The sequence below is a fragment of the Geotrypetes seraphini genome, chromosome 11, assembly GCF_902459505.1.
Source record: "Geotrypetes seraphini chromosome 11, aGeoSer1.1, whole genome shotgun sequence".
Classification (NCBI taxonomy): domain Eukaryota; kingdom Metazoa; phylum Chordata; class Amphibia; order Gymnophiona; family Dermophiidae; genus Geotrypetes; species Geotrypetes seraphini.
Genome location: NC_047094.1, coordinates 86231898 through 86256824, shown reverse-complemented (window position 1 = coordinate 86256824; position 24927 = coordinate 86231898). Strand labels below are relative to the sequence as shown.

Sequence of the window (24927 nt, the reverse complement as noted above, 5' to 3'; positions counted from 1 at the left end):
GCATGCATAAAACAGAATAAGGGGAATTTATTATAACCCACCGCCCCAAGAGCAAGAGAACAAAGGAAAGAAAAAGGAAGATAGAGGAAAAATAAACAGCCAAACTGCTGAAAGAAAAGAAAACTTTAGTACCATTTTTCTGAATAAAACTCAGGCATATCAGCAAAACCCCTTCAGCTGACACATGGCTGCCTTCTTATTGTCTGGCTTATTTTTAATTCTAGTCCAGCTGTAGTGTTTCTCATTAACAGGGGATTCCATATATGAGTAAATTGGAAAGCTCATTAAAACAGATGGGTAGAGATTCAGCTTGGAAGTAAGCAGCTTATAAATTTAAATTAAAAAAATTTGGTTCTTGAATATTTAAAGGTACAAGCCCTTAAGGCTACTAAGTTTTCTTCTAGGAGCCATTTGTTTTGGTAATGACTCCTGATGCGGTGGTTTTTCTGCTTTGGCTACATCTGGACATGATGTAAGCATGCTTCCATTCCATTCACACCAGCTTTTTAAAGTGGTGTGGATGGGTTAGAAACATGTGAAAAACCAGAAGCTGATAAGATTCTTTTTCATAAGCCAATACCCCTGGGTCATACCATTCAAAGTACAGTGGGTGGTTTGATAATCCTAATGGTATTCATCTGCTAAAAATGCCATGCTGACATTACCGGCAGCATAATGACACATACTCACCACTGTCCTATATTTTATGCTACTTTGGATACTGCTTATACAGACTCATTACAGTTGGCCACTGTTCAACTGTTTTTCTTATCAGATCATAAAAAAATGCACTTATGATATTAGCAACCATATATCTAAAATGGCTGCTTTTGAAAGGTGTACAGTTATTTTTTAAGTATGTTACTATGACAATATTTTTCCAGACTGATGCTACAGCAGAGAGAGTAAGAAACTCTAGAGAGGTCAGGGCTGCTCTCATAGTGCTGCTTCTCATGGAAAACCTCACCCCACTAAGGGAAGATTTACTAATGGCTAGGACTGACTAGGACAGTGTAGAAACAGATCAGCATGCTGAGCCCTTTTTTGACCACAGAAATGTCCAAGTCCAAAATGTCCATTCCCAAACCATTTGTGTCCATTCCCAAACCATTTGGACATAGAAGGGGACCAGCATTGTAATGGACTGGCTACAAAGACATCCCAACAGAGCAGTGGGACACTTTAGAGGGCACTGCTGTGAACATCGCATAAAGGGTGCCAGATATACATCTCACCATAACCCTCTTATAATTTATGGAGATCCTCCTAAAACTCCCCCAAAACCTACTATACTCACCTATCATCTCAATAGTCCTTATGGCTACAGGTGGTACCTATATGGCAGTAAATGTTGGCTCACATTTTCTGCCATAAATGTAGTGGTTAGAGTGGCTTATGTGCCTGGGTCCTCCTCTCTATGGTTCACTAGCCCACCCACCAGGCTACTTATGATACCTGTGTGCTGCTCTACTAGGCTTTCCCATATCAAGTGTTGCTGTTCTAAAGATAGATATGTAGTGTTTCATTTAAATCTTTGTGGGGTGGGAAGGGTATAGTGACCATTGGGGGAGTGTGTGTGGAAGGGGGGGAGTCATTACTTAATCCCTCCAGTGGTCATATAATAAGTTTGGGTACCTTTGTGGCACTTAGATGCTTTTAAAACAGGTCTAGCCTAAAATGTCTAAGTTCCATCTGGAAAAGGTTTGATTATCGCTGCAAGACGTCCAAGTCTAACCCACCCAAAACCTGCCCATATCATGCCTCCCAAAATGCCCAAATGGACGCACGGTAGGAAAACCATCTTGCTAGATGTCCAGAAAGTCAGCTTCCAAAATCGGCACTTGGATGTCCCGGTGATTAGGAAGTCCAAGTGTTGACTTATGATGGTTTCTGGATATCTTTATTTTATTTTATTATGAGCCCCCATAGCATCACCAATGTTGGTTAGTAAAAGGGCCTCTAAGAAAATAAACAAAAATTTTTATTGTGTTTCTTATTTTTCTTAGAACTCTGTGGAGAAATCTTTCTGAGCCTATCACCCAGGCTTGGCTGAACATTGCCCTCTTACTGTCATTTACCTGCACACCCTGGCTTTCACAAAGCACATTCCTAAAATAGATATTCCTACAGGTGCATTCATGTCAGGGGAGTAAATAACTCAAATGAAATTTGTTGCCTGACAATGTGGTCAAGGCAGTTAGCATAGCTTGGATTGGCCATTGGTGGAGACAGGCTGCTGCTGAGAACAAGGAACCTATGGTCAGACCCTGTATGGCCTGCCTTATATTCTGGTGAACATGGCCAGACCTTTCAAGAGCACATCTGCTACCTTATCTTCTCGGCTATGCACTCCAATTACAAGTACAAAGTACCTGACCACGCCTTCTGCACATAGGTAGCAGGTGGCAATTTCTACAGGAAAACAACACACATTGTTTCCCTTAAAGAAAGTGCCTGATGTCTTTGTAAATTATATGGGCTGTTCAAACTTTGCCCTGGTGTGCCACTAAATTACTCATCCCATGCAACACTAGTGTCAAGTGCCAATGCATAAGAAAAGATGGTGACCAGGACATCCAAAATTTTCCTTGCTGGCATTTCTCTCATACTCCAATCAGAGAAGTATTTGGAGTAGAAGCATCTAGCATGTTGTACATAATGCAGATTTGGTGTAATTTCTTTTTAATGTTGTCTTTGCTAGTGATTTTATATGTTGTTGTCTTGTTATGTTTGATGTTATTTTAATGATTTAGCTAGTTTTGATTGTGTGTTTTATACTGATTGTATATTGATATTGTACTCCCTCTTGGAAAAACTGAGTTATAAATGAAATAAACCATAAACCAGAACTATGAGTATTTGCTTATATCTCTAACTCTGTGCATACTATCTAAGGATTGGTGACTTTGAATTGGAATATTCTAGATCTCACTATAACACAGTCCAAGATCTATCATACACAGGAAGACCATTCAGAGCAATTAAAGGATAGAGGTCAAATGGCTTAATCTTATAATGAGTATTTAAAGACAGGTAAAACAATTTTGGTCCTAGATTAATTGAAATAGATATCCTCAAACTCATTAGGACTAGCAAAGCACCACTGTAGCTCCGCACAACCATAGCTTAAAGGAGTGTGAAGAAGAGACAGAAGCCATTATGTGGCCTGGTTTGAAAGGGGGTTTGCCATAAAGGAAAATATAAAGCACACAGAATTGCAGATTTGGCAATCCTAACCTAGGACAGTATTGGGGTGACTCTTTAGACATGGCTCCTTTGGATGGATACTTCTTATGCCGGGGAGTTGAAGGGGGTGGGGAACCCACAATCATATCTATCCTGGCAAAATAAATAGAAAAAAAAAAACACTAGCAAAATGCAGATGAAGCAACAGGAAAGGACAAAAGAGGTCCATAGGAGAGCCACAGAAGCACAGAGAACAACTGAAAACTGACAAAAATTTGACATATAGTTCTCTTGATAAACATGAAAGCAGATTACAGAGAAGCATTAATCTTTTCTGATCACCTGCCAGATCCTAGGTAAGAGCACTGAAGCGGTATGCTCTCTCACCTATGAATTTATGAAGTGCATCACTTTCAAAGATTTCCATCTGAAATATTGCATCAATGTTGGAATATATTGGAATATTGGGAACAGAGAAACATAGAAAAATGAAGGCAGATCAAAACCAAATGACCTCTCCAGTCTGCTCATTCATGCCATCTATTTCACTCCCTCAGAGATCCTGTGTATTTGGCCCAAGTATTCTTGAATTCAGATACAGTTTTCATTTCCACTACCTCCACTAGGAGGCCGTTTCATGAATTCACCACATTTTCCATGAAGAAGCATTTCCTAAGGTTGCTTCCAAGTTTATTCTTTTTCATCTACATCCTATACCCCCTTTCAGCTGAAATTTGCCTCCTGGGCATTTATGCCATGTAAGAATTTAAACATCTCTTTCAGATCTTTCCTCCCTCTGCCTTTCTTCCAACGTCAACCACAACAATAACAAAAAAAACCAGCACCAAAAAATTCCACAGGAAAAAGCAAAATCTCAAACAAAAAGACTACGGAACTGAAGTTGCGGATGACAATATCTATTATTTATTAGCTTGTGAGACTGCTCTTGCTCCTTATGATTGCACTATTTGTGAATTTGTTTTAGAACTGCTTTTTACAATATTAGATTCACTTACTCAATGGTTTAATTTATACTAAAATATGTGTGTCATCATATCTTGGACCCCCAAGGAAGGCTATTTATAGCCGAAACAAAGACTGTGTCAGTTCCGCACCATCTACATTCAGTTCTTTGGGCTTTGTATTATTACACATTTGCTCGACATATGGGTATATTTTGTATCACATGTGTATTTTTTTTACATATAGCAGCATTTAGCTATATTGACAGTTTTTAATTTGTTTTAATAAATTTTTAATAGATTTTGTCATCCAGAACATTGGTTCCACAGTCTTTTTGTTTCTTCCCAAATCTACATATTGAGATCTTTACGTCTGTCCCCATATACTTACCCTCCCCCCCTTTTTTTTACAAAACCGCAAAAGCGATTTTTTTAGCACAGGCCAGTACACTGAATGTTCTGTACTGCTCCCAACACTCATAGAGTTCCTATGAATGGTCTGGGCTAAAAACCACTATTGTGGTTTTGTAAAAAGGGGGAGGGTTTATGATGAAGACCCATTACATTACATACCATTACAGATTTCTATTCCGCCATTACCTTTCGGTTCAAAGCGGATTACAAAAAGAGTTATGGAAGAAGGGTTACAACGTTAGATCAGAGAAGGTTTCCAAGAGAGGGAAAAGTAGGATCTGGGGTTAGGGAGGGGATGGTAAGAGGGGGGTTAAGTCATGACCATTTTAGTAGCTGCCTTTTCCGTGTATTTCTTTTTGAAGGTGAAGTCTCCAGAATTGTACACAATTTTCTAAATGAGGTTTCATCAAATTTTTATACAGGAGCATCATCACCTGATTTTTCTTACTGACCATTTCTCTCCATATGCATCCTTGAAGCTTTCATCATCACCTTTTTCTGCCTGTTTAGCCACCTTAAGATCATCATATATGATCGTACACATGTTTGCTCTTCTTTCATCCCTAAACTATTCCCTCAGGTTTTTCCAGCCCAAATGCATGACCCAGCATTTTTTTAGTACTAAATCTTAGCTGCCAAATTCCAGACCATTCTTCAAGCTTTGCTAGGTCTTTCCACATATTACCATCACCATCAGGAGTGTCTATCCTATTGCAGATTTTTGTATTATCCACAAACCTTACCAGATAGCCCTTCAGTAATACTGTTTACAAAAATGTGATATTCTCTCAGTTTAGGTTTGCATTCTGAATAGCATTAGTAGTGTTAGCAGAAGAAGCAGCTCAAGGCATTCTGTTGCCAAAGGCAAGGGATGAGAAGCATTTTCCCACCAAAAAGGGCAGGTCCACTCAGGTCAGGTAGCAGGGGGAGAAAGTCCCCTCACTCACAACACTGGTCAAGCAGTTGCCCCAAGAAAAAAAGAATGCAACTTATATTTCCAGGCTATATATTATAAAAATTACAAATGCTGATTATACGCAGCACAAAGTGTTGCAGTTAAGTTATGTTATCTGGAACTCTAACATAAAAAATACTGACCCTCCAAGCCCTCCGCAGAGAACTGTTGTAAGCTTCTGCGGGATATCAAATTTTAATAAACATAAACAAGATAAATATCTGACTATGGTGTCATCTCAGCAACAGCAAAATAAACCTTCTCTAGTACGAGGCATCTTGTGAAGTAATACAAAATCCTATAAATTCACTCAGAACTTATAGAATACATCTACTATTCCATAATAGCACCAACTTCCAAAAACCACACAAGGACCTATCTAGGAAAAGGCAGTATTGCAAATATTGCAGTGGGCCCTAGAGCATTAATACACCTATTGTGAACTGAATAAGTCAGTTTATTACAGATTTCAATAGACACTCAGTGAACAGAACACCTGGCCTCAAATCACATATGAATAACACATACATATATTCCCTCTTCAAGTACAAGATAGACCACATACTAAGGGCTCCTTTTACAAAGGTGCGTTAGGGCCTTAACGCGCGAAATAGCTCACGCTAAAATGCCACGTGTGCTAGCCGCTAATGCCTCCTCTTGAGCAAGTGGTAGTTTTTCGGGTAATCCAGTGCGTGCGCTAAAAACGCTAGCGTATCTTTGTAAAAGGAGCCCTAAAATGCAAATATGTAGACAACAGTTAAACTGAAACCCCCAAGAAGCCAGATTCAGGATACAATATAACAATAGAGAAAGAGAGATGCATTTCCTCTTGTATTGCACAAATTATAAAGATAACAGATGTAAATTCCCCAAAATAACATTCCATTCACTAAATTGAAAACATAATTATTTTTCTACCTTTGTTGTGTGATGATTTTATTGTTCTAATCATGTTGGTACCACACTCTGATTTCTGCTTTCCTCTGTCTTCTCTTAACTCTATTCATTGAATCTCCATTTGCCATTTATTTTCTCTCCAATTGACATCACTTCCTGCCTTACATCCATCTTTGACATCTTTGATCTTTTACCTTCAGCTTTCTTCCATTTTTCGACCTCTGTCTGCTGAGATTTTACCTTTCCTTCTCATTATACAGTCTTCAAGATCCCTCTTTTTATTGCATCTACCTATAGATTTTCATCTCTTCCCTCCCTATCTATGTATGTTCAGTATCTCCCCTCTCTCTTCCCTTCTCCGTGTCCAGAATCTCTACCTTTCTTCCTCCCTCTCCATATCTAGCATCTCTTCCCTTCTACTCACTTCCCCCATATCCAGCATCTCCCCATCTTTCTTACACTCCCATTTCCAACATCTCTTCCTCTCTTTTCTATTTTGTATCTAGAATCTCCATATCTCTTCTTTTCCCCTCTGTATATCAACTCTTATCTTCCCAGTCGAGCATCTCTCTCTTACTCCCACACTCATCTGTCTTCAACCTTCTGTTCCCTTCCCCCTTTGTCCAGCACTTTCCTTTCCCTTACTTCTGCCACCATTTCTCTTACTGTGATGCCTACTTGTCCACATCAGAAGCAAAATAAAAGGGCAGTATGGAGTCTTAGGGCCGGTGTACATGGTCAACATCTATACTTTTCTTTTGCTTCTGCCACTTGTCATTAGCATTTGGAGGTACTTCTGCCCCACCCACCCCTTCCCCACCCATGATGGCATAATCTCATTGGTCTGGGTGGAGGAAGAGAAAAAGAAAAGTTGTTTCCACCAGTGGAAAGAAATTGAGGCAGCCACCCCAGTGGAATTTGGTGGGCATTTGCTACTGCCCCTAAAAATGTGCTACCCGATGGCACTTAACAGCTGCTTAATGATACAATTGAATCCGGCTAGCATCTAATCTGAACACGTGTGAGACCAAGTTCTGACTGATCTATTGAAAGCAATGGATCTAAGGAACAATAAATCAAAAGTATTTGGACATATCAAGAAAAGAAGGTTGAAAACCAAACCCATGAACAGAGATGTGAAGAGATGCCCTGGCAGTTGGTAGCTCAGTTTCTGCCTACAGAGGACATCGAGCAAGGTCAGCAGGTTCCATTCATTAACCTAAATGCTCTGGTCCCCTTCTGTACTATTTCATGCCTAGTGCCATATTCCTAAGTAGTTATTCTGAAGATAAAATATCCCATTACATTTGTAATCGCATTGTAACACTCTAGGGAAACCAATGGCATGACCAGATCTCTGACGTGTGCACTGAGCAGTTCTACTGCAACTTAGCTACACAAGGGGGTCAATTTATCCAATCTGAAACCAAAAAGGGGGCCATGGTGAATGGAAATACAGGAGGGATGCATGTATATATTTGGGGAAACAGGTAATAAATGTATGTGCGAGAGAATGTGATAGGTAGAGGTAAGTGTGCTTCATAAGAATCAGGATCACCATAGGAGCTATTTTATAATTGGGTACCACAATTTAGACACCCATTTTAAATGGACTGTGAGCCTATGCTATAACATGTAATTGCTGTTATAGAACACTAGCATTACTCCTGGTGGAATTCTGTGCAACTGTGCAATGCAGAATGTACGCAGAATCCCCCAGGTATACAGAGTTCCCTGTGATCTGTGCATAATTGGCACTCTGCAGCGTGAGACATCGCACTCCCTCTCTGCAGCCTGAGGCATTTAATATTCCCTTCTGTGTGGCCCGAATTGCTGTCGGCATATCTTTAGGCAGCCTGCACGGGCTCTGCAGGCTTCCCTCTACTGCATCCCTGCCCTTAGTGAAGTCACGTCCAGGGCAGGATTAACCAATAGGCCAAGTAGGCACGTGCCTAGGGCCTGTAGTTGTCAGGGGGGCCCGATGAAGGAGGGCATCAACATTGTTTTTTCCAAACGGCAATGGGCCTCTCCAGCAACGCGGGCTCCCCAATCGGCAATGCGGGCCCCACCCCAATCGGCAATGCAGCATCCTCCCCCCCCATCGAATGAAATAAGACAGGCAAGCAACGCAGGTAAGAAAGGCAACGGGAACTGTAATTGTGCAAGCAGTGCTACTTGTCCAAAGCTTCCCTCTGACGCAGCCTCCTGTTTCCTCCTGGGCGCATGGTAGGGTGGGACAGGGCGGGGCAGGGGGCCCAGTGTACTTGTGTGTCTAGGGGCCCTCGACAAATTAATCCTGCCCTGGTCACATCCTCTTTCTTCATAGGAGGGACCGCGGTAGAGGGAAGCCTGCAGTGCTGGCAGCAAGTTGTCAATAATTGGAAATGGCGTTGCTGAGGTACAATGGGGAGAGAAAAAATTGAAGGCTCTTTGTTTTCTCTAGTATAATTTAATGAAAATACTGAATTGTACTAAAATTCTGGATAATAATTAGTAAAAATATTGTTTAAATGTTGTCAAATAAACTTGCAGAATTTGCAAATTTTGTGTTTCAGAATTTGCAAATTTGTTTGCGCAGAATTTCTCCAGAAGTCTAGCATATAGGTACTAACCTTTTATACCAATTATGAAATAGGCCTGATTTTTGTGCTATGCATATCCTTTCCATATTGTATATTGTCAATGTGTGTTTAATTGTTTTTTTTATATTTAGCTGATTACCTTGATGTCCTAGGATCATTTGATGGTATACCAAATGTTTGAATGAATGAATAAATAAATATATCAGTTCTATGACTGGCATAAATGTTAGCACCTGAATGTAATATTTATGCATGTATTTCAAAGTTAAGTTGAGCACAGAAATGTCAGCCCCTTTCATGACCCTCCCCTGTGACTGACTCCTCCCTTAGAATTACATGCTAAACCATTTTAGAGTATAATTATAGAATGGTAGTTGGTCCCACTATTGCAATTTATGTGCATAACTGTACACTTCTGTGCATAAATGCTAGTATTCTATAAATTTTGAGTGTGCAACAAGTTTGGCAACCTATTACAGAATGAGGGAGCGTGAAGCTAAGGGGGAATTTATGAAAAGGTGGGCACCTTTAGCGGGTTAAAAATACAAGGGGGTTTCAGGACTAATGAATGCAAACTAAGCCAGTGTAACCATCAGACTTATATCTGTGTCTATGGTTTGGTTTTCTGAAGTCCTTTCCCCTATAGAGGTATCTACTGGTTGGTTATTATATCTATTGGTTGGTTTCCTTCATGTTTTATGAATTAAAGAGAATACCCAGTTTGGAGGGACAGAGACAGGATGATGATAACTGACTGGAAGGTGAGGCTGGTGGGAGTTGAGACTGATTGAGATAGGGTTGAGAGATAGGTATATATTGAGAGAAGAGAGTGGTGGGGGAAATCTGGGTTGGGGGAGACAAGATGGTTAGTAGCACTGTAATGCAAAAACTTGAAGATAGAAAGGTGAGGTAAATAGAATAACTTCCAACCAAACAAATCCTCACTCAGCAGGAAAAAGTATAAAATGGAGAGACAGACCAACTTGTATCTTTCTTCTCATTTCTTTATTGAAAATTCTTCATTAAACATTGGAGCAAGAATGTTTAATGCAGTGGCGTACCAAGGGGGGGGGGGCGGGGGGGCGGTCCGCCCCGGGTACCAAGCCCTGAGGGGGTGCTCCCGGTCCGGTCCAGTTACCCCCCCCTGCGCCGGGTGTCGCGTCTGGAAACAGCCTGCAGCAAGATCGCGATGCCAGAGATCTTTGCCTGCTTCGACTGTTTCCTCCGCCATGGTCCTGCCCCTCCTCTGATGTCAGAGGAGGGGCGGGACCGCGGCGGAGGAAACAGCCGAAGCAGGCAAAAATCTCTGGCATCGCGCGATCTTGTTGCAGGCTGTTTCCCCAGGGCAGTAGCGTACCAAGGGGGGCGAGGGGGAGGTCCATCCCGGGTGCCGCCTTAGGGGGGGTGCACAGCTGGCCCGGTCCCTATCGCGCTCCTACCCTCCCAGCGAAAGCAGCATCGGCGCCATTATCGAAAAAGGTAATGGCGCCAGGCCTTGGAGCACCAAGGCAGACCGCTTCTCCCCCCTCCCAGCCGAAACCCCGCTGACCATCCTATCTCTCTCCCCCCCCCCCCAAGTGAACCTTTCTGACCCTCCCAGCGAAAGCAGCAAACCTCCCTCCAGTAGCGTCGGCTTTATCCTCCCTCTGCCGCATCACTGATGACGTCATCAGTAACGCGGCAGAGGGAGGAGAAAGCCGCGAAGGAGGTTTGCTGCTCTCGCTGGGAAGGTCGGAAAGGTTCACGGGGGGGGGGGGGAGATAGGAGGGTCAGCGGGGGTTCGGCTGGGAGGGGGGAGAAGCGGACTGCCTCGGTGCTCCATTACCTTCTTCGGGCAGCAGCAGCGTTTACAATTCGCTGCTGTTGCCGGCTTCAGGCCTTGTTCTCTGCCGGGTCCTGCCTACTTCCAGTTTTCATGAAGACAGGACCCGACAGAGAGGAAGGCCTGAAGCGGGCAACATCAGTGAATTGTGAATGCTGCTGCTGCCCGATGAAGTTCAGGACATCAGGACATCGGGGAAGGAGCAGGGAGAAATCGGCTGCTTGCTTGGGGGTGAGGGTAGGGAAAGAATCGTGGAAGTGGAGAAATCGGCACGATGGCTTTGTGCAGGCTAGGGGGAGAGAGAAAGAAAGGAAAAAATAAAGAGGGGGGGGCCAGGGGGAGAGAGAAAGAAAGGCAGAAAGAAAGAGGGGGACCAAGGGGAGAGAAAGAAAGGCAGAAATAAAGAGGGGGACCAAGGGGAGAGAAAGAAAGGCAGAAATAAAGAGGGGGTCAAGGGGGAGAGAAAGAAAGGCAGAAAGAAAGAGGAGGGCCAGGGGGAGAGAGAAAGAAAGGCAGAAAGAAAGAGGGGGACCAAGGGGAGAGAAAGAAAGGCAGAAATAAAGAGGGGGGTCAAGGGGGAGAGAAAGAAAGGCAGAAAGAAAGAGGGGGGCCAGGAGGAGAGAGAAAGAAAGGCAGAAATAAAGAGGGGAGCCAGGGGGAGAGAGAAAGAAGAAGGATCAGAAGAAGGACCAGAGACTCATGAAATCACCAGACAAAAAAGTAGGAAAAATGATTTTATTTTCAACTTAGTGATCAAAATGTGTCCGTTTTGAAAATTTATATCTGCTGTCTATATTTTGCACTATGGCCCCCTTTTACTAAACCGCAATAGAGTTTTTTAGCGCAGGGAGCCTATGAGCGTCGAGAGCAGCGTGGGGCATTCAGCGCAGCTCCCTACGCTAAAAACCGCTATCGCAGTTTAGTAAAAAGGGAGGGGGAATATTTGTCTATTTTTGTATAGTTGTTACTGAGGTGACATTGCATAAAGTCATCTGCCTTGACCTCTTTGAAAACCCGCGGAATATAAATGATAATTAACATTTTATCTGCGTACAGCGTGCTTTGTGTTTTTAAAATTTTATTGTTGGTAGATCATTTTGACTTGGCCACAAAGGTAAGGGGGAGGGAGGGAGGGGAACTGCTGAAAGACATCTAATAATCCTTGCAGGCTTGACTGCAGGGAATTATTTTTGTAAAATCATGTTTTGTTATGTGACTGGCATTATCTAGACTTTAATTTCTATGAATGAATAGAATGAAAATGATATAAAATTACTTGCTTGTTTTTATGTGCGTGCGCTGAAGGAAAGTGGAGAGAGAGTGGGCTGAGGATGCTGAAGGGAAATGGGGAAGAGAGTGGGGAGAAGACGCTGATTTATAAATTGACAATTGTACAGAATATTGTTTCTTTTTATACTTTAATATAAACAATTCAAGGCTTGTGTGGATGGAATCAGGTGGTTTGCGGGGATGGGGACCGAGCTTACGGGGATTAGTCCAATAAAATTGTATTTTTTTATATCTCATTATTTGTTTTATTTTTATTTGTTAATTTATAAAGTGGTGATTGTTATGTATCAGTTTTTTCAAATTTACATCTACTGTCTTTATATTTTGCACTGTTTTAGAGGACATGTGTTACTGTTTTTTGTGGTGTTGCATTGTATCCAGGGTCTGGTTTCTTGGCGGATCAGTTTAACTTTTGTCTACATATTTCTATTTTTAGTTTGTGATTATTCCATTTTGGGCGAGGGTGTATCTCTGTTCTGTGTGTATGAAAAAGACATAGTTTTCAGTTGGCATTGACTACAGGACCAATTGACTGTGCGGGATCTGGCTTGTTTAGTTTTACAATGTATGTGTTGGTGTTCTAGTGCTCACTGCAGTGTTTAAGATGCAGCCTTTTCCTAGGTACACTCTTGTGGTGCGATATGTAGATTGGTACTAAAAATCATATTTTTCATATAGATGGGGGGGGTGTCAAAAAATGATGGGCCCTGGGTGCCACATACCCTAAGTACGCCACTGCCTGCAACTACTCCATATGTACTTCTAATGTCATGACAATTTAGACATAATTTATGTTTTGTTATGTTTGGAATAATGGTTACATATATGAGGTTCAATAAAAGAAAATTTTCACTGCCTGTTTCTATTCTGACCATTTATTCCATTTCATGGTTATTGCAAAAAAAAAAAAAAAAAAAAAATTTTTACATGGGGGGGGGGGGGGTGTCAAAAAATGATGGGCCCCGGGTGCCACATACCCTAGGTACGCCACTGGTTTAATGAAGAATTTTCAATAAAGAAATGAGAAGAAAGATACAAGTTGGTCTGTCTCTCCATTTTATACTTTTTCCTGCTGAGTGAGGATTTGTTTGGTTGGGAGACAAGATGATCTAAGGGAGAGAGAGAAAGAGTCCGGAGTAGGAAACTTCCATTAAATTAGACCTATTTTTCTGAGTGCGCTTGGGCAACTGGTCTTACTGCATCACTGGAAAGGGAATCTCCCCCTTATCCGCTAGGGCACCACCCACTTTATCCAGCACTGCTCCTGGATCTCACATTTAGGTCTTTGTGTCAACACAAAAATAGCGAAGATCACCGACTTAGGTTGCCAAATGTTGAAAGTGCCATGTATTTATTTTTTATTTCTTTCATTTGTGTGTTGCACATACCTATACAAGCTCTAGGCAACATTACTTACATTAAGGCTATTCATCTGTGCTACTTCAAAAAGAGATATCACCATTCCTCTCTGGCCCAACACCCAAATTCCATCTAGTCTCTGTGGGAGGTCCCCTCAATTCTCCATGTTACAAGGCAGGAACAACGCCTTTACCCACCAGTCTTGCTTTACGGTGCTAGCTCCTGCATCTCCTAAGTTCTATTTTCCAAATTGCTGAACTATTTGTCTATCCTGAAAAATCCCCTGAACAAACCATTCCATGACAGTTGATATTTCACAAACCCTAAACATTCAGAACTATTCATCAAGTGGATTACACAGACTGTACCGCGGAATCAGCCCCAAGATGATTCTGCAGTACCTGAGCTGTAATTATCTCATCTCTCTAGAGCAGGGGTGCCCAACACGTCGATTGCGATCGACCAGTAGCTCAGGAAGGCAACACGAGTCGATCGCGGAGCCCATCCCGGGCTCCGTGATAGACTCGTGTTGCCGTCCTGATCTACCGGGCCGATCAGCCTTCCTCTCCAGTGTTTTCTCTAGGGCCTTTTAGCTGGACGGTCCGCCCAGCTGTCATCTGCTGCTGCCACCGCTGCTGAACATTAAAAAAAAACAAAAAAAACCGGCTTGGAGATTTCAGCCCGTAGCGAACTTATGCTCCGTGGCTCTAACATGTGCGTGCCGGCTTCCCTTCTCTTCCCTCCGAAACCGGAAGTTATGTCCGGGGGGGGGGGGGGAGAAGGGAAGCCGGCACGCACATGTTGAGAGCCCTGAAGCAAGCGTTCGCTATGGGCTAAGGCGGGAGACAGGTTAGTGAAGCATTTGCTCTTCTTGCTGCCGGGTCCTGCCTACTTTCTGTTTCCGCGAAGGCAGGACCCGGCAGCATTTCCCCCAATAGGTTGATCACGATCTTGAGCTGATCAGCCTTCCTCTTCCCGACGGCAGAATTGACGTCGGGGAGAGGAATGCTGGTCGGCCGAAGCAGGGAGAGCTTGGGGCGGCGGCGGCTTTCGGGCCCATTATTGGTGGCGGTTTGGGTCCTGGTCCCCGATGGCAGTGGCTTGGGGGAGGGCAGGGAGAAAGAAAGAAAAAGGGCAGGCAAGGAGACAGAAGGAAAGAAGAGAAACAGAAAAAAAAGAAAGGGAGGCAGAGAAAAAGAAAGGGCAGGGAGAGAGGAAGGAAAAGTTGGGGGAGGAAACGAGGTCTGGAGGAGAGGAAGCATACAGGCTAAAAGAAGGGAAGAAAGATTGGATGCAACCAGAGACTCATGAAATCACCAGACAAGGTAGGAAAAATGATTTTATTTTAAATTTAGTGATCAAAATGTGTCTGAATTTATATCTGCTGTCTATATTTTACACTAAGGTCCCCTTTTACTAAACCGCAATAGAGTTTTTTAGCGCAGGGAGCCTATGAGCGTCGAGAGCAGCGCTGGGCATTCAGCGCAGCTCCCTGCGTTCTAAAAACTGCTATCGTGGTTTAGTAAAAAGGGAGGGGGGTATATTTGTCTATTTTTGTATGGTTGTTACTGAGGTGATAGTGCATAGAGTCATCTGCTTTGACCTCTTTGAAAAACCCTGGAATAGGAATGATAATTAACATTTTCTATGCGTACAGTGTGCGTTGTGTTTTTTTAAAATTTTATTGTTGGTAGATCATTTTGACTTGGTCATTTTAAAAGTAGCTCGCAAGCCCAAAAAGTGTGGGCACCCCTGCTCTAGAGGAATCACTATGAGATTTGCAATGGGAACAGTTTAAGCATCAACACGTATGCGAGTAGAATGGAATAAAGTCACAGACCAAGCATTCGGCTATCACCGTGAAGCTGAAGTGCATGATCTGAGCTCCCACTCCACAGACCCTGAAGAGGTTCAGACTACCATTCCATCCTGTCTTCTGGTGCTGCCTACTGATTTCTCACCAAGTCCCGTCAAAGCAACAGCCCATCACAGTCACTTATTATATCAGCTCACTATGGGAAACATTTCTAGGTCCAACCAGCCCATAAAGAAGCTTACCTTGACCTAATCTGTAAGGTCAGGTATCAAAAAATATAGTAGTAAAGGAGACTTTGAAAAATCATGAGCCACTCATATCTACTGTGGGATTATGAATCTGTAGCAGTCTAATTGTTGACATAGATACCATGTGCTAAAGTGAAAATCAGCTATTGGGAACTAGTTTCAATCTACCTTCAACTGCTCAATGCTTCCTCCTTTTCCTAATGTGTTAAAGTCTGGAGCTACTATTAAAGAGAAAGGCAGGAGGTGTGTAGGGGGGATGACTTGCCTGGACTGCAGATTCTTGATGCGTGAGAGCATATCTAAATGTCCAGCTGAGTATTGCTCAATCACATCCATGACATCATAGGGCCGCAGGCTCTCCTTGAACTTTCTTTTGGAGACCAAAAATCGCATTATACTGCAAGGGAGAAGAGGGAAATGTTGGGATCACATTCTGTGAAAATCCTTCACTACTGCCTACAGAAACATATCAGAACTCATGTCCAGATGTGATTAATAAATGTGAAAATATTTGAACCCAGCATCCATGCCAACCATGGGTGAAGATATCTGCCATAGATAATCATACATGTTTAGCAGCAAATGCTTCTAACTTTGCAGATTATTTGCATTTCCATGTTTTTATGAGCTATCACCAGCAAGGCAGGGGTATGGGGAGGGGGTGCTTTGGACTTGTGGAAAAGAAATGGGTATCATTCATAAATATGGCCACCTCTGAAGATTTGTCCTAAGTTAATAATACTTGTGGAGAACACCTAGAAAAACACACAGAGCAACATCCTGCCCCTTAGAAAAAAATTTTCAGCCAAGCTTCTGGATAGTTTTTGTCCGTGGCTGAGAAAAAGCATCACAGTTCAGCACCTTTTATCTGAAGATCTATTATATGGGACTTCAGAAAAAGGGTAAGTTTGAAACCGTCATCAACAAATAAACGGTGGGATGAGCACTAAGGGCCAGGGTGATGAGCACTAAGGGCCAGATTCTATAAAAGGTGCCTAACTCAGTAGGCGCCTAGGAAAACAGCACCTACCGCATGCCAATCAAAGTTAGGCACCATTCGTAGAATTGCATCTAATGGCACCTAAATCAACTTAGGTGCCAGTATATTAAGCCAGGGGTTTCTTGGCCTAAATAACCAGCACCTAACTGAATCCATGTCCATACTCTGCCCAAATCCTCCCCTAAGAACATAAGAAGTGCCATCTCCGGATCAGACCTTCGGTCCATCAAGTCCAGCGATCCGCACATGCAGAGACCCTGCCTAAGTATGCCCACTTGCCGGTAGGCGTCATGGTGATAGGTGCCTACCGAGTTAGGTGCTTACCGGCTAATAATTTTTTAAAATTGTTTTTTAATGACACTTTCAATTATCAGGGCCAATTTTTAAAAAATTAAATTAGGTGCCTAGATCATCAGGCACCCCAATCTAGTTGCCTAACTGTAGGCACCTTTTATAGAATCAAGGCCTAAGTGCAAATTCTATATTGGAAATTCCTCATGTGATGGTACGATACAATACTAACTTAAGTCTTAAGTTATGCACCTAACTTTAGGCGCAAGGACATATGATAGCTCAAAAGCTGTGTAAATACTTGTACCTAACTGCTGCCAAGCAGGTAACTAACAGTATTCCATAATCTCTATCTGTATTAGGCATGTCCTTAACCTGCCCATGACCCGCCCAGGTCCATGAGAACTTTCAGCTGGCCACTACTGATTTTGCGCATATACTTTGCAAAATCTTGACTAAGGGCAGTTGCATGCCCTAAGTAGTATCAATTAGTGTCAACTGACACCAATTATAGTTAATAATTGGTTGTTAAATCCAATTAGCAGCTAATTGTTAAGTTATGTGCATAACTGACCCTGTTCCATAACTTTTGGGTGCAATTTTGTTCACTAAGGGCTAGATTCACTAAGCCCACTGATCAAGTTCTTACCGCTTAGCGACCCCTTTGCGACCTGACTTCTCTCCGACCCGATTCACTAACCTCTGTCCCGATCATCCTCTGATCTGCGCATGCAAATGAGGGGGAACGGCATTCAAATGTAGGCAGGCAACGATTCACTAAAAAAAAAAAAAAAGCAACACCGACTGGACTGGCCGATCAGCAAACAAGCGACTGCTGGGGACCAGTCGTTCATGTCATTTCCGACTGCTCTGCCCCGAATCTTCTGTTCTCTGCCTCAACTCAAGCCCTGATTCTCCTGCTGCCCTGCTCTGCCCCAAATCTCCTGCCCAATTTTCCCCTACTCTCTTGTCCTTCCCCGCTTTGGTTAAAACCATGGGCTCGCAAAAAAGTAAAAAACAGTAAAAAATTGTAAAATTTAGCTCTGCCAGGCACAGAGGGCCAGAGATTGCGCAGATCTGTGCATGCATTGGGATTGCTACAGAGTGATCTGGGCAGGTGGTTGGTGGCGTGATTCTGATCACCCTTATTTGCAAGAGGGCGATTCATGAATCAGCCCCCCGGACATGGATCAGATCTCTCACGGATCAGATCCGATCCATGCCCTTAGTAAATCTAGGCCTAAGGCTCAGATTCTATAAACAGTGCCTGAAGTTATTGATTGATTGATTGATTGATTCGATTTTCTAATCTATCCTCCCAGAAGAGTCCAGAACAGGTTACAAGTTTACATACATAATAACAGTGCAGAGAGTGAATTCTAGAAGTATGCAATGAAAGAAAGATAGTGTAGAAACATCTATCAATGACAACAGACTGAGTACAGAATTCTTGAAGTAGTAGGACAGTTTCATACACAGAAGGATAAATCTGATATAGGTGTTTGAGATATTTACAGTAGTTTGACATTTTTAACAATTACTCACAAAACTAAGCATAGGTATTAGGATTATTTACAGTGTAGATCAATTGTGGCAATTTCTCACAATCCAGAGAGTCTGGATTAGGTGCCCAGTTTGGCGCCTAGCCGACCTAGGAGCTTAATTTAGGGCTACTTTTACGAAGCCACATTAGTAGCTTTATCGTACGCACCTTTTTAGCGTGCACTAACCTCTGCATTAGCCGAAAAACTGCCACCTGCTTAAGAGGAGGCAGTAGAAGCTAGCGCGGCAGGCAAATTAGCGTGTGCTATTACCTGCGTTAAACCGTTAACATGGCTTCGTAAAAGGAGCCCTTAATGTTTTATATAGCTTAATTGGCATCATTAATGAGCTATAATGAGCTCATAATTGGTAAAAATTAAAATTAATTGGGTGGTAGGCGCCTAATTGGGTAAGCTTTTGAGTAGGCGCTTAGCCCAAGGCACCTACCAGAAAGTGGGTATGGTTAGGGCAGATCATGGACAGATCTTGGGAATGTTTTGCATCTAGGTGCCCAAATTGAACTTAGGCGTAAGTATTTAGGCTATGAAAAGCCTGGCATAAGTAAGGGGCGCCTAAAATTTTGATGCCTACTGGCACCTAAATCAAATTTAGGTGCCACTAGGTGCAATTCTATAAATGGTGCCTAACTAACATACATCGTCTTCAGTGTGTTAAAAATACAGCAATCAGGCTTCTAAAAAACCTCTGTGCCCAAGACCCTGTCTCCCAGACTCTAGCGTCGTCTCACTGGCTGCCTGTAGCTAAACGTTATGTCTTCAAGGGCCTGATTCTAGCATTCAAATCCTTGCATGACATGGCCTGGGCTATGTGATGGCTAAGCTTCCTCCATATGTACCGAACCAATCTCTCCGCTCCCAGGCTGAAATACGCCTCAAAACGCCCCCTAGTTGTGCCCTGCAACTGTAAACTGCCAACTGACGTTCCTACTCCCACTACATACTGAGCCACTGGAATTGACTGCCCCCGCATATCAGATCCCTTGAAGGACTCCTCAACTTTATGAAAGCAATAAACACATACCTCTTCACCTAGCACCCTGCCCTTGACTGATGGGCTACATAGAAATGTACATTGGTACCAGAACCCGGTATGTGTCACGTAAGGAAAGCTTATAAGGTAAAATCTTGTATTATAACTATGGCAAATCCAACCTGTAAACTGTCTATGTATCAATTAGGATAAAACTAGTACTGTAAGAATAACCAGGGTAAACTGTAACTGGTAAGCTGTATATTATATATATTAGTATTAGACCCTTAATATGTGTCTCGCTAGGAAAAAACTTGTATTGTAAACTTGTGCTGAAATTATGGTAAATCTAGTGTAAATTGTAACCTGCCAACTATATACTATGTATGTTTAACCTGTAATCCATTCTGAGCTCTTTAGGGATAATTGGATAGAAATCGAAATAAATAAATAACTGAAGATTGACAAGTGCTATGTGCCATGTTCCTCAGTGCCTGTCTTAGGCACCATTTATAGAATCAGGGCCTAAGTGCAGACTTGTGTGTGCAAGTTTATAGAATGAGGGGGAACATGCAGAGCCCTCAGGCTATGACCCTTTCTCATTTAACAAATGACTGTATTTCTGTGGGCTGTCCCATGGCCTAGCCTAACCCTCCTTCATGCCTCAAATACTACTTTCTCTCCCACCTGCCCTCTGACTAGTGGATAAGGCAATTTGCTATCTGGGTCTTTCCAGCTTTCCCTCTGGCACAGCTTAGTTTCTGAAAAACTTCTTCAGCCATGTGGTGCCACAGAAATGGTAAATAATTTATCAATTTGCAAACTACAGAGCCTGCCATCCAAGCCCGGATAAGCCACAGCTACGGCACTGAACTTCTGAAAAGGGAATTACAAAGGGATGAGACTAATGGTAGGGAAAAAGATTAAGAAGAGGATAAGCACTGTAAAAACGCTAGATCAAGCTTGGTCCCTTTTTAAGGATACAGTCACCAAGGCGCAAAATCTATATATACCACGTATCAACAAGGGATCCAAGAGGAAAAAGAACAAAGAACCGGAGTGGCTCACTGTAGAGGTGATGGAAGCGATCACAGACAAGAAAAAACTTCATTTAAGGAATGGAAAAGATCAAAAACGGATGAAAACAGGAACAAGCACAAACAACATCAACACGGGTGCCATAAGGCAGTAAAAGGGGCCAAAAATAGCCAAGGAGGCAAAAAACTTCAAGTCATTCTTTCAATATATTAAAGGGAAACTACCCACAAAGGAAGCGATGGGACCGCTGGATGACCATGGAATAAAGGGAGCGCTAAAGGAGGACAAAGCAATCACCGACAAACTGAACACATTTTTTTGTGTTTGTATTTACCGAAGACGATTTAGACAGCATACCGGAAACCATCAGGCTATATGCTGGAAGCGAAGACGGAAAGCTGACAGGATTGACGGTCAGTCTAGAGGAGGTATGTAGGCAGATTGATAGGCTTAAGAGCAATAAATCCCCGGGACTGGATGACATCCATCCGAGGGTCATCAAGGAACTGAAAGGGACCATAGCTGAACTACTTCAACTAATAGCCAATCTGTCGATCAAATCGGGAAAGATTCCAGAAAACTGGAAGGTGGCGAATGTTATGCCGATCTTCAAGAAAGGTTCGAGGGGCGATCCGGGAAACTACAGACCGGTGAGTATGACCTCAGTACCGGGAAAGATGGTAGAGTTGCTGATAAAGGACCGCATCATTGATCACCTTGGCGGACACGGGCTGATGAGTACCAGTCAGCATGGTTTTAGCAAAGGCAGATCGTGTTTGACGAACTTGCTGCACTTCTTTGAGGGAGTAAACAGACAGATAGACAAGGGTGACCTGGTTGACATTGTGTATCTGGATTTTCAGAAGGCATTTGCAAGCCATGGAATCGAGGGTGAAATACTCACGTGAATTAAAAACTGGCTAGAGCATAGGAAACAGACAGTGGGGGTAAATGGACTGGAAGAGCGTCACCAGTGGGGTGCTACAGGGCTCGGTGCTTGGACCCGTGCTCTTCAACATCTTTATAAACGATCTGGACATTGGTACGACTAGTGAGGTGATTAAATTTGCGAACGATACGAAGTTATTCAGAGTAGTGAAGACACAGGGGGATTGCGAAGATCTGCAATGTGACATAATCAAGCTCAAGAAATGGGCATCGACATGGCAAATGAGGTTCAACGTAGATAAGTGAAAAGTGATGCATGCTGGTAACAAAAATCTCATGCACGAATACAGGATGTCCGGGGCGGTACTTTGAAAGACCTCAAGAAAAGAGACAAGTCGATGAAGCCGTCCACACAATGCTGGGTGGCAGCAAAAAGGGCAAACAGAATGCTAGGAATGATAAAAAAGGGGATCACGAACAGACTGGAGAAGATTATCATGCCGCTATACCAGGCCATGGTGCGCCCGCACCTGGAGTACTGTGTCCAGCACTGGTCGCCGTACATGAAGGACACGGTACTTCTCGAAAGGGTCCAGAAAAGAGCGACTAAAATGGTTAAGGGGCTGGAAGAGTTGCTGTACAGTGAGAGATTGGAGAAACTGGGCCTCTTCTCTCTTGAAAAGAGGAGACTGAGAGGGGACATGATCGAAACATTCAAGATACTGAAGGGAATAGACTTAGTAGATAAAGACAGATTGTTCACCCTCTTCAAGGTAGGGAGAACGAGGATAGATTCCGTACAAACGTAAGGAAGTTCTTCTTCACCCAGAGAGTGGTAGACAACTGGAATGCTCTTCCGGGGTCTGTTATAGGGGAAAACACCCTCCAGGGATTCAAGACAAAGTTGACAGGCTCCTGCTAAACTGGAATGTATGCTGGTGAGGCTGGACTCATTTAGAGCACTGGTCTTTGACCTAAGGGCCTCCGCGTAAGAAGACTGCTAGGCAGGATGGACCACTGGTCTGACCTAGCGGTGGCAATTCTTATGTTCTTATGTTAAGCTGGAGTGGGCTCCAGGGGAGATGGACAGAGTCACAATGGATGAGAGGGAAGCTCCGGATGTGCTGCAGGAGGTGACCTCCCATTAATTGGAAATATCTATTAACCTGAAAGCTCTGGTCCTCTTCTGTACTGTGCACTTTGCCACATAAATAGTCACAATGAAATGCAGTGGATCATAAGGAAAGTTAGGTATCCTGAATTTTTCACATGCATGCCCATAGAGTTGTATATGAAACAATAAATAAAAATGGAAATCGTGAAAGTAAGGGGTTTAGCAGGTGGAGACCTTATGGTGAGGAGACCTTATGGTGCACTGAAAGAGGTCTCCTATGGACACCAGACAGATGACACCCAATATGGGCAAACCCAAGAGCCACCCTATCTTACCCATGTTCCTATGTGAAGAAATGGTTGTGAAGTGAAAGATGGCTAATGTTTTGCTCTAACGTTAAGAACTCACTTGTGAGACTCTCTTAGAAAACAAGAGGACCTCTTATGCAAAGATACACTTTGCACTGACCTGGTAAAGGGCTTATTGTTTTTGGAAAATAACCTTGCACGAATTTAGTATAAAATTATCAGCTGCCATTGTTAGGGAACTTTTCTTCAAGTATATATAGATGGTCTATCATGATGACTGTGCGACCCTGCTACACAAGGGGGAACTCTCGTTTCAGCCTTCTTCTGTATCTTACCATACAGCCCGGATGGAGACCTTGAGTCCAGGGGTTAAATCCTCTGTCACAAACTCACAGGTACAGCTCTTATTGTCATCTGCAATGTCCTCTCCAGGGAGACTTACTTCTGGGTGCAAAAGCAGAGCTGAGAAATTATACAGTCAGATCCCAAATCAAGAATAATAAGTTTATGAAAACGAGGGAGAGAACAGAATACTGGTATCACTTCTGTACATGTAAATAGCAAATGAAAGACAGATATTTACCATAAACAGAAATTCATACAGCAGTTCTGAAAAAAGGCATGCCCAAGTTTAACTACGATACTAGCTATGAAATTTCCATAATGACTACTGTTAAAAGGCATCTTGCTGGTTTCTTTGGAAAATGTCCAAGGCCTTTATGCAAATAGGGAGAACACACATCACTTGGATCTGCATTGCAACAGTACTGTATCCTGAACATTAGTCCATGGTTCTTACATGGGTTCTCATTGTTGTCTTCTGCAAAATAGCTGTAGAGAGTAAACAAACCTGGCATACAACCGCTAAACCCTTTGCACAACTGCTTCTCTTCCACTCTAAGCCTACTTTCAGTCAATGCCCAGTGCCCTGAGTTCGAAATTCAAATTTGTGAAAAAGCAACAGCCTTCACCAGAATCTGTATAAAGAAGTGTACAAACTGTTCACCTTCCGAGTTCTGTCGTGATGCAGCACCCTTTATGCGGAATGCCTGACGGCTGCGACTACGATCCCCAAAGCTCCAGCTCTTGGGCACTTTGCTGGGACTGTCGTCGATGCTCTGGTCAGCACTGGGGGACCTGCGAATGCTCTGACCTTGTGGAGAGCCTTTCCCCTTGGAGGAGACACCACGAGGGCTGGAGAATACGCGCTCCTTCAAACTCACCTTCTGACTGTTCAGAGAGAAAAAAAATGAGTCATAAGCAAACTAGCCCTGAGTAACTCCCACATCTAAAGCCTGGCATACCCAGAGAAAGCTGACCTATATACCTCTGATGAAGTCACAGAATAAGTAGATTAGCACCATATTCATGTGTGCCAGTCATGGGTCTCCTATGCACAAAAGTAAGATGAACTTGTGCTAGATGTATAAGGTAGTGGCAAACCAACATGCACTGGCTTAATCAAGGAAAGCTCTTCCCTGAAGTCTGGTTTTGTTTTTGTAAAATATAATTTGCAAGCTGCTTTTTATGTGTTGTTTAGGTATGCGTTTATAGCCAATGAGCTGCTTTAGATAATTCTGCTTTGCAATGACATTCCAGTAAAAAGATCACAGTAGAAATGGACCAGTAGCACGTGTTATCCTATTTAATACTTAGCAGTTAATTTAGCACATGAGTTCACATATGCAAATGTAGGAACACTGTAGTACATCAGACTCAGTTTGGTGGTAATAAGGAAACCAACAATTCCCTGATTCTGTTCAGTACATTCCATAATGGGTCACTGCGATCCATTATGGAAGAACAATCTCTGGTCACATGCCACAGTGCTGTGCCACAGCAAAATATCATTATCACTGTGCCATGATATCATGTACTGAGCTGCCAGAGAAGTATTATAATACTACTACGATAGCAAAAGATCACAGAATCAGCGCAGCTTAGAACCACATGGTCCAAATATGAACAGCAACCAGTGGAGCATTAATATAACCTGCAGATGAAAGTCTCTGGGTCAGTGACCCAATCTTTCATTATTTATCTTTAGTCTATATTTTCATAGAATTCTTGGTCCAACTTGATTGCATATTAAACACATCTCTTTTGTAGTTTGAACCCAGGATATCCACCTTCCTAGTAGACATTCAGGGCAGAAACTAGGGAGGAGACTCCATAATCCATCTACATTCCCCCCTCTATATTCACGGGGCTTAGGGGCAAATCTT

At 42.8% G+C, this 24927-nt stretch overlaps 1 protein-coding gene across 4 annotated transcripts in view; it reads right to left on the bottom strand.

Moving 5' to 3' along the window:
• Positions 1–24927, bottom strand: part of KCNQ2 (potassium voltage-gated channel subfamily Q member 2) — a 233310-nt gene that overhangs the window by 21017 nt on the left and 187366 nt on the right. For 2 of the 4 annotated variants that reach the window (XM_033914169.1, XM_033914170.1), the window contains 3 exons: positions 23709–23932; positions 23038–23146; positions 15797–15928 (listed from right to left, as the gene is read on the bottom strand). In XM_033914169.1, the coding sequence (XP_033770060.1) occupies positions 15797–15928; positions 23038–23146; positions 23709–23932 (465 nt within the window). Of the gene's footprint in view, positions 1–3237; positions 3340–15796; positions 15929–23037; positions 23147–23708; positions 23933–24927 lie in introns of all 4 variants that reach the window. The other 2 variants (XM_033914168.1, XM_033914171.1) reach the window with 2 other exon arrangements.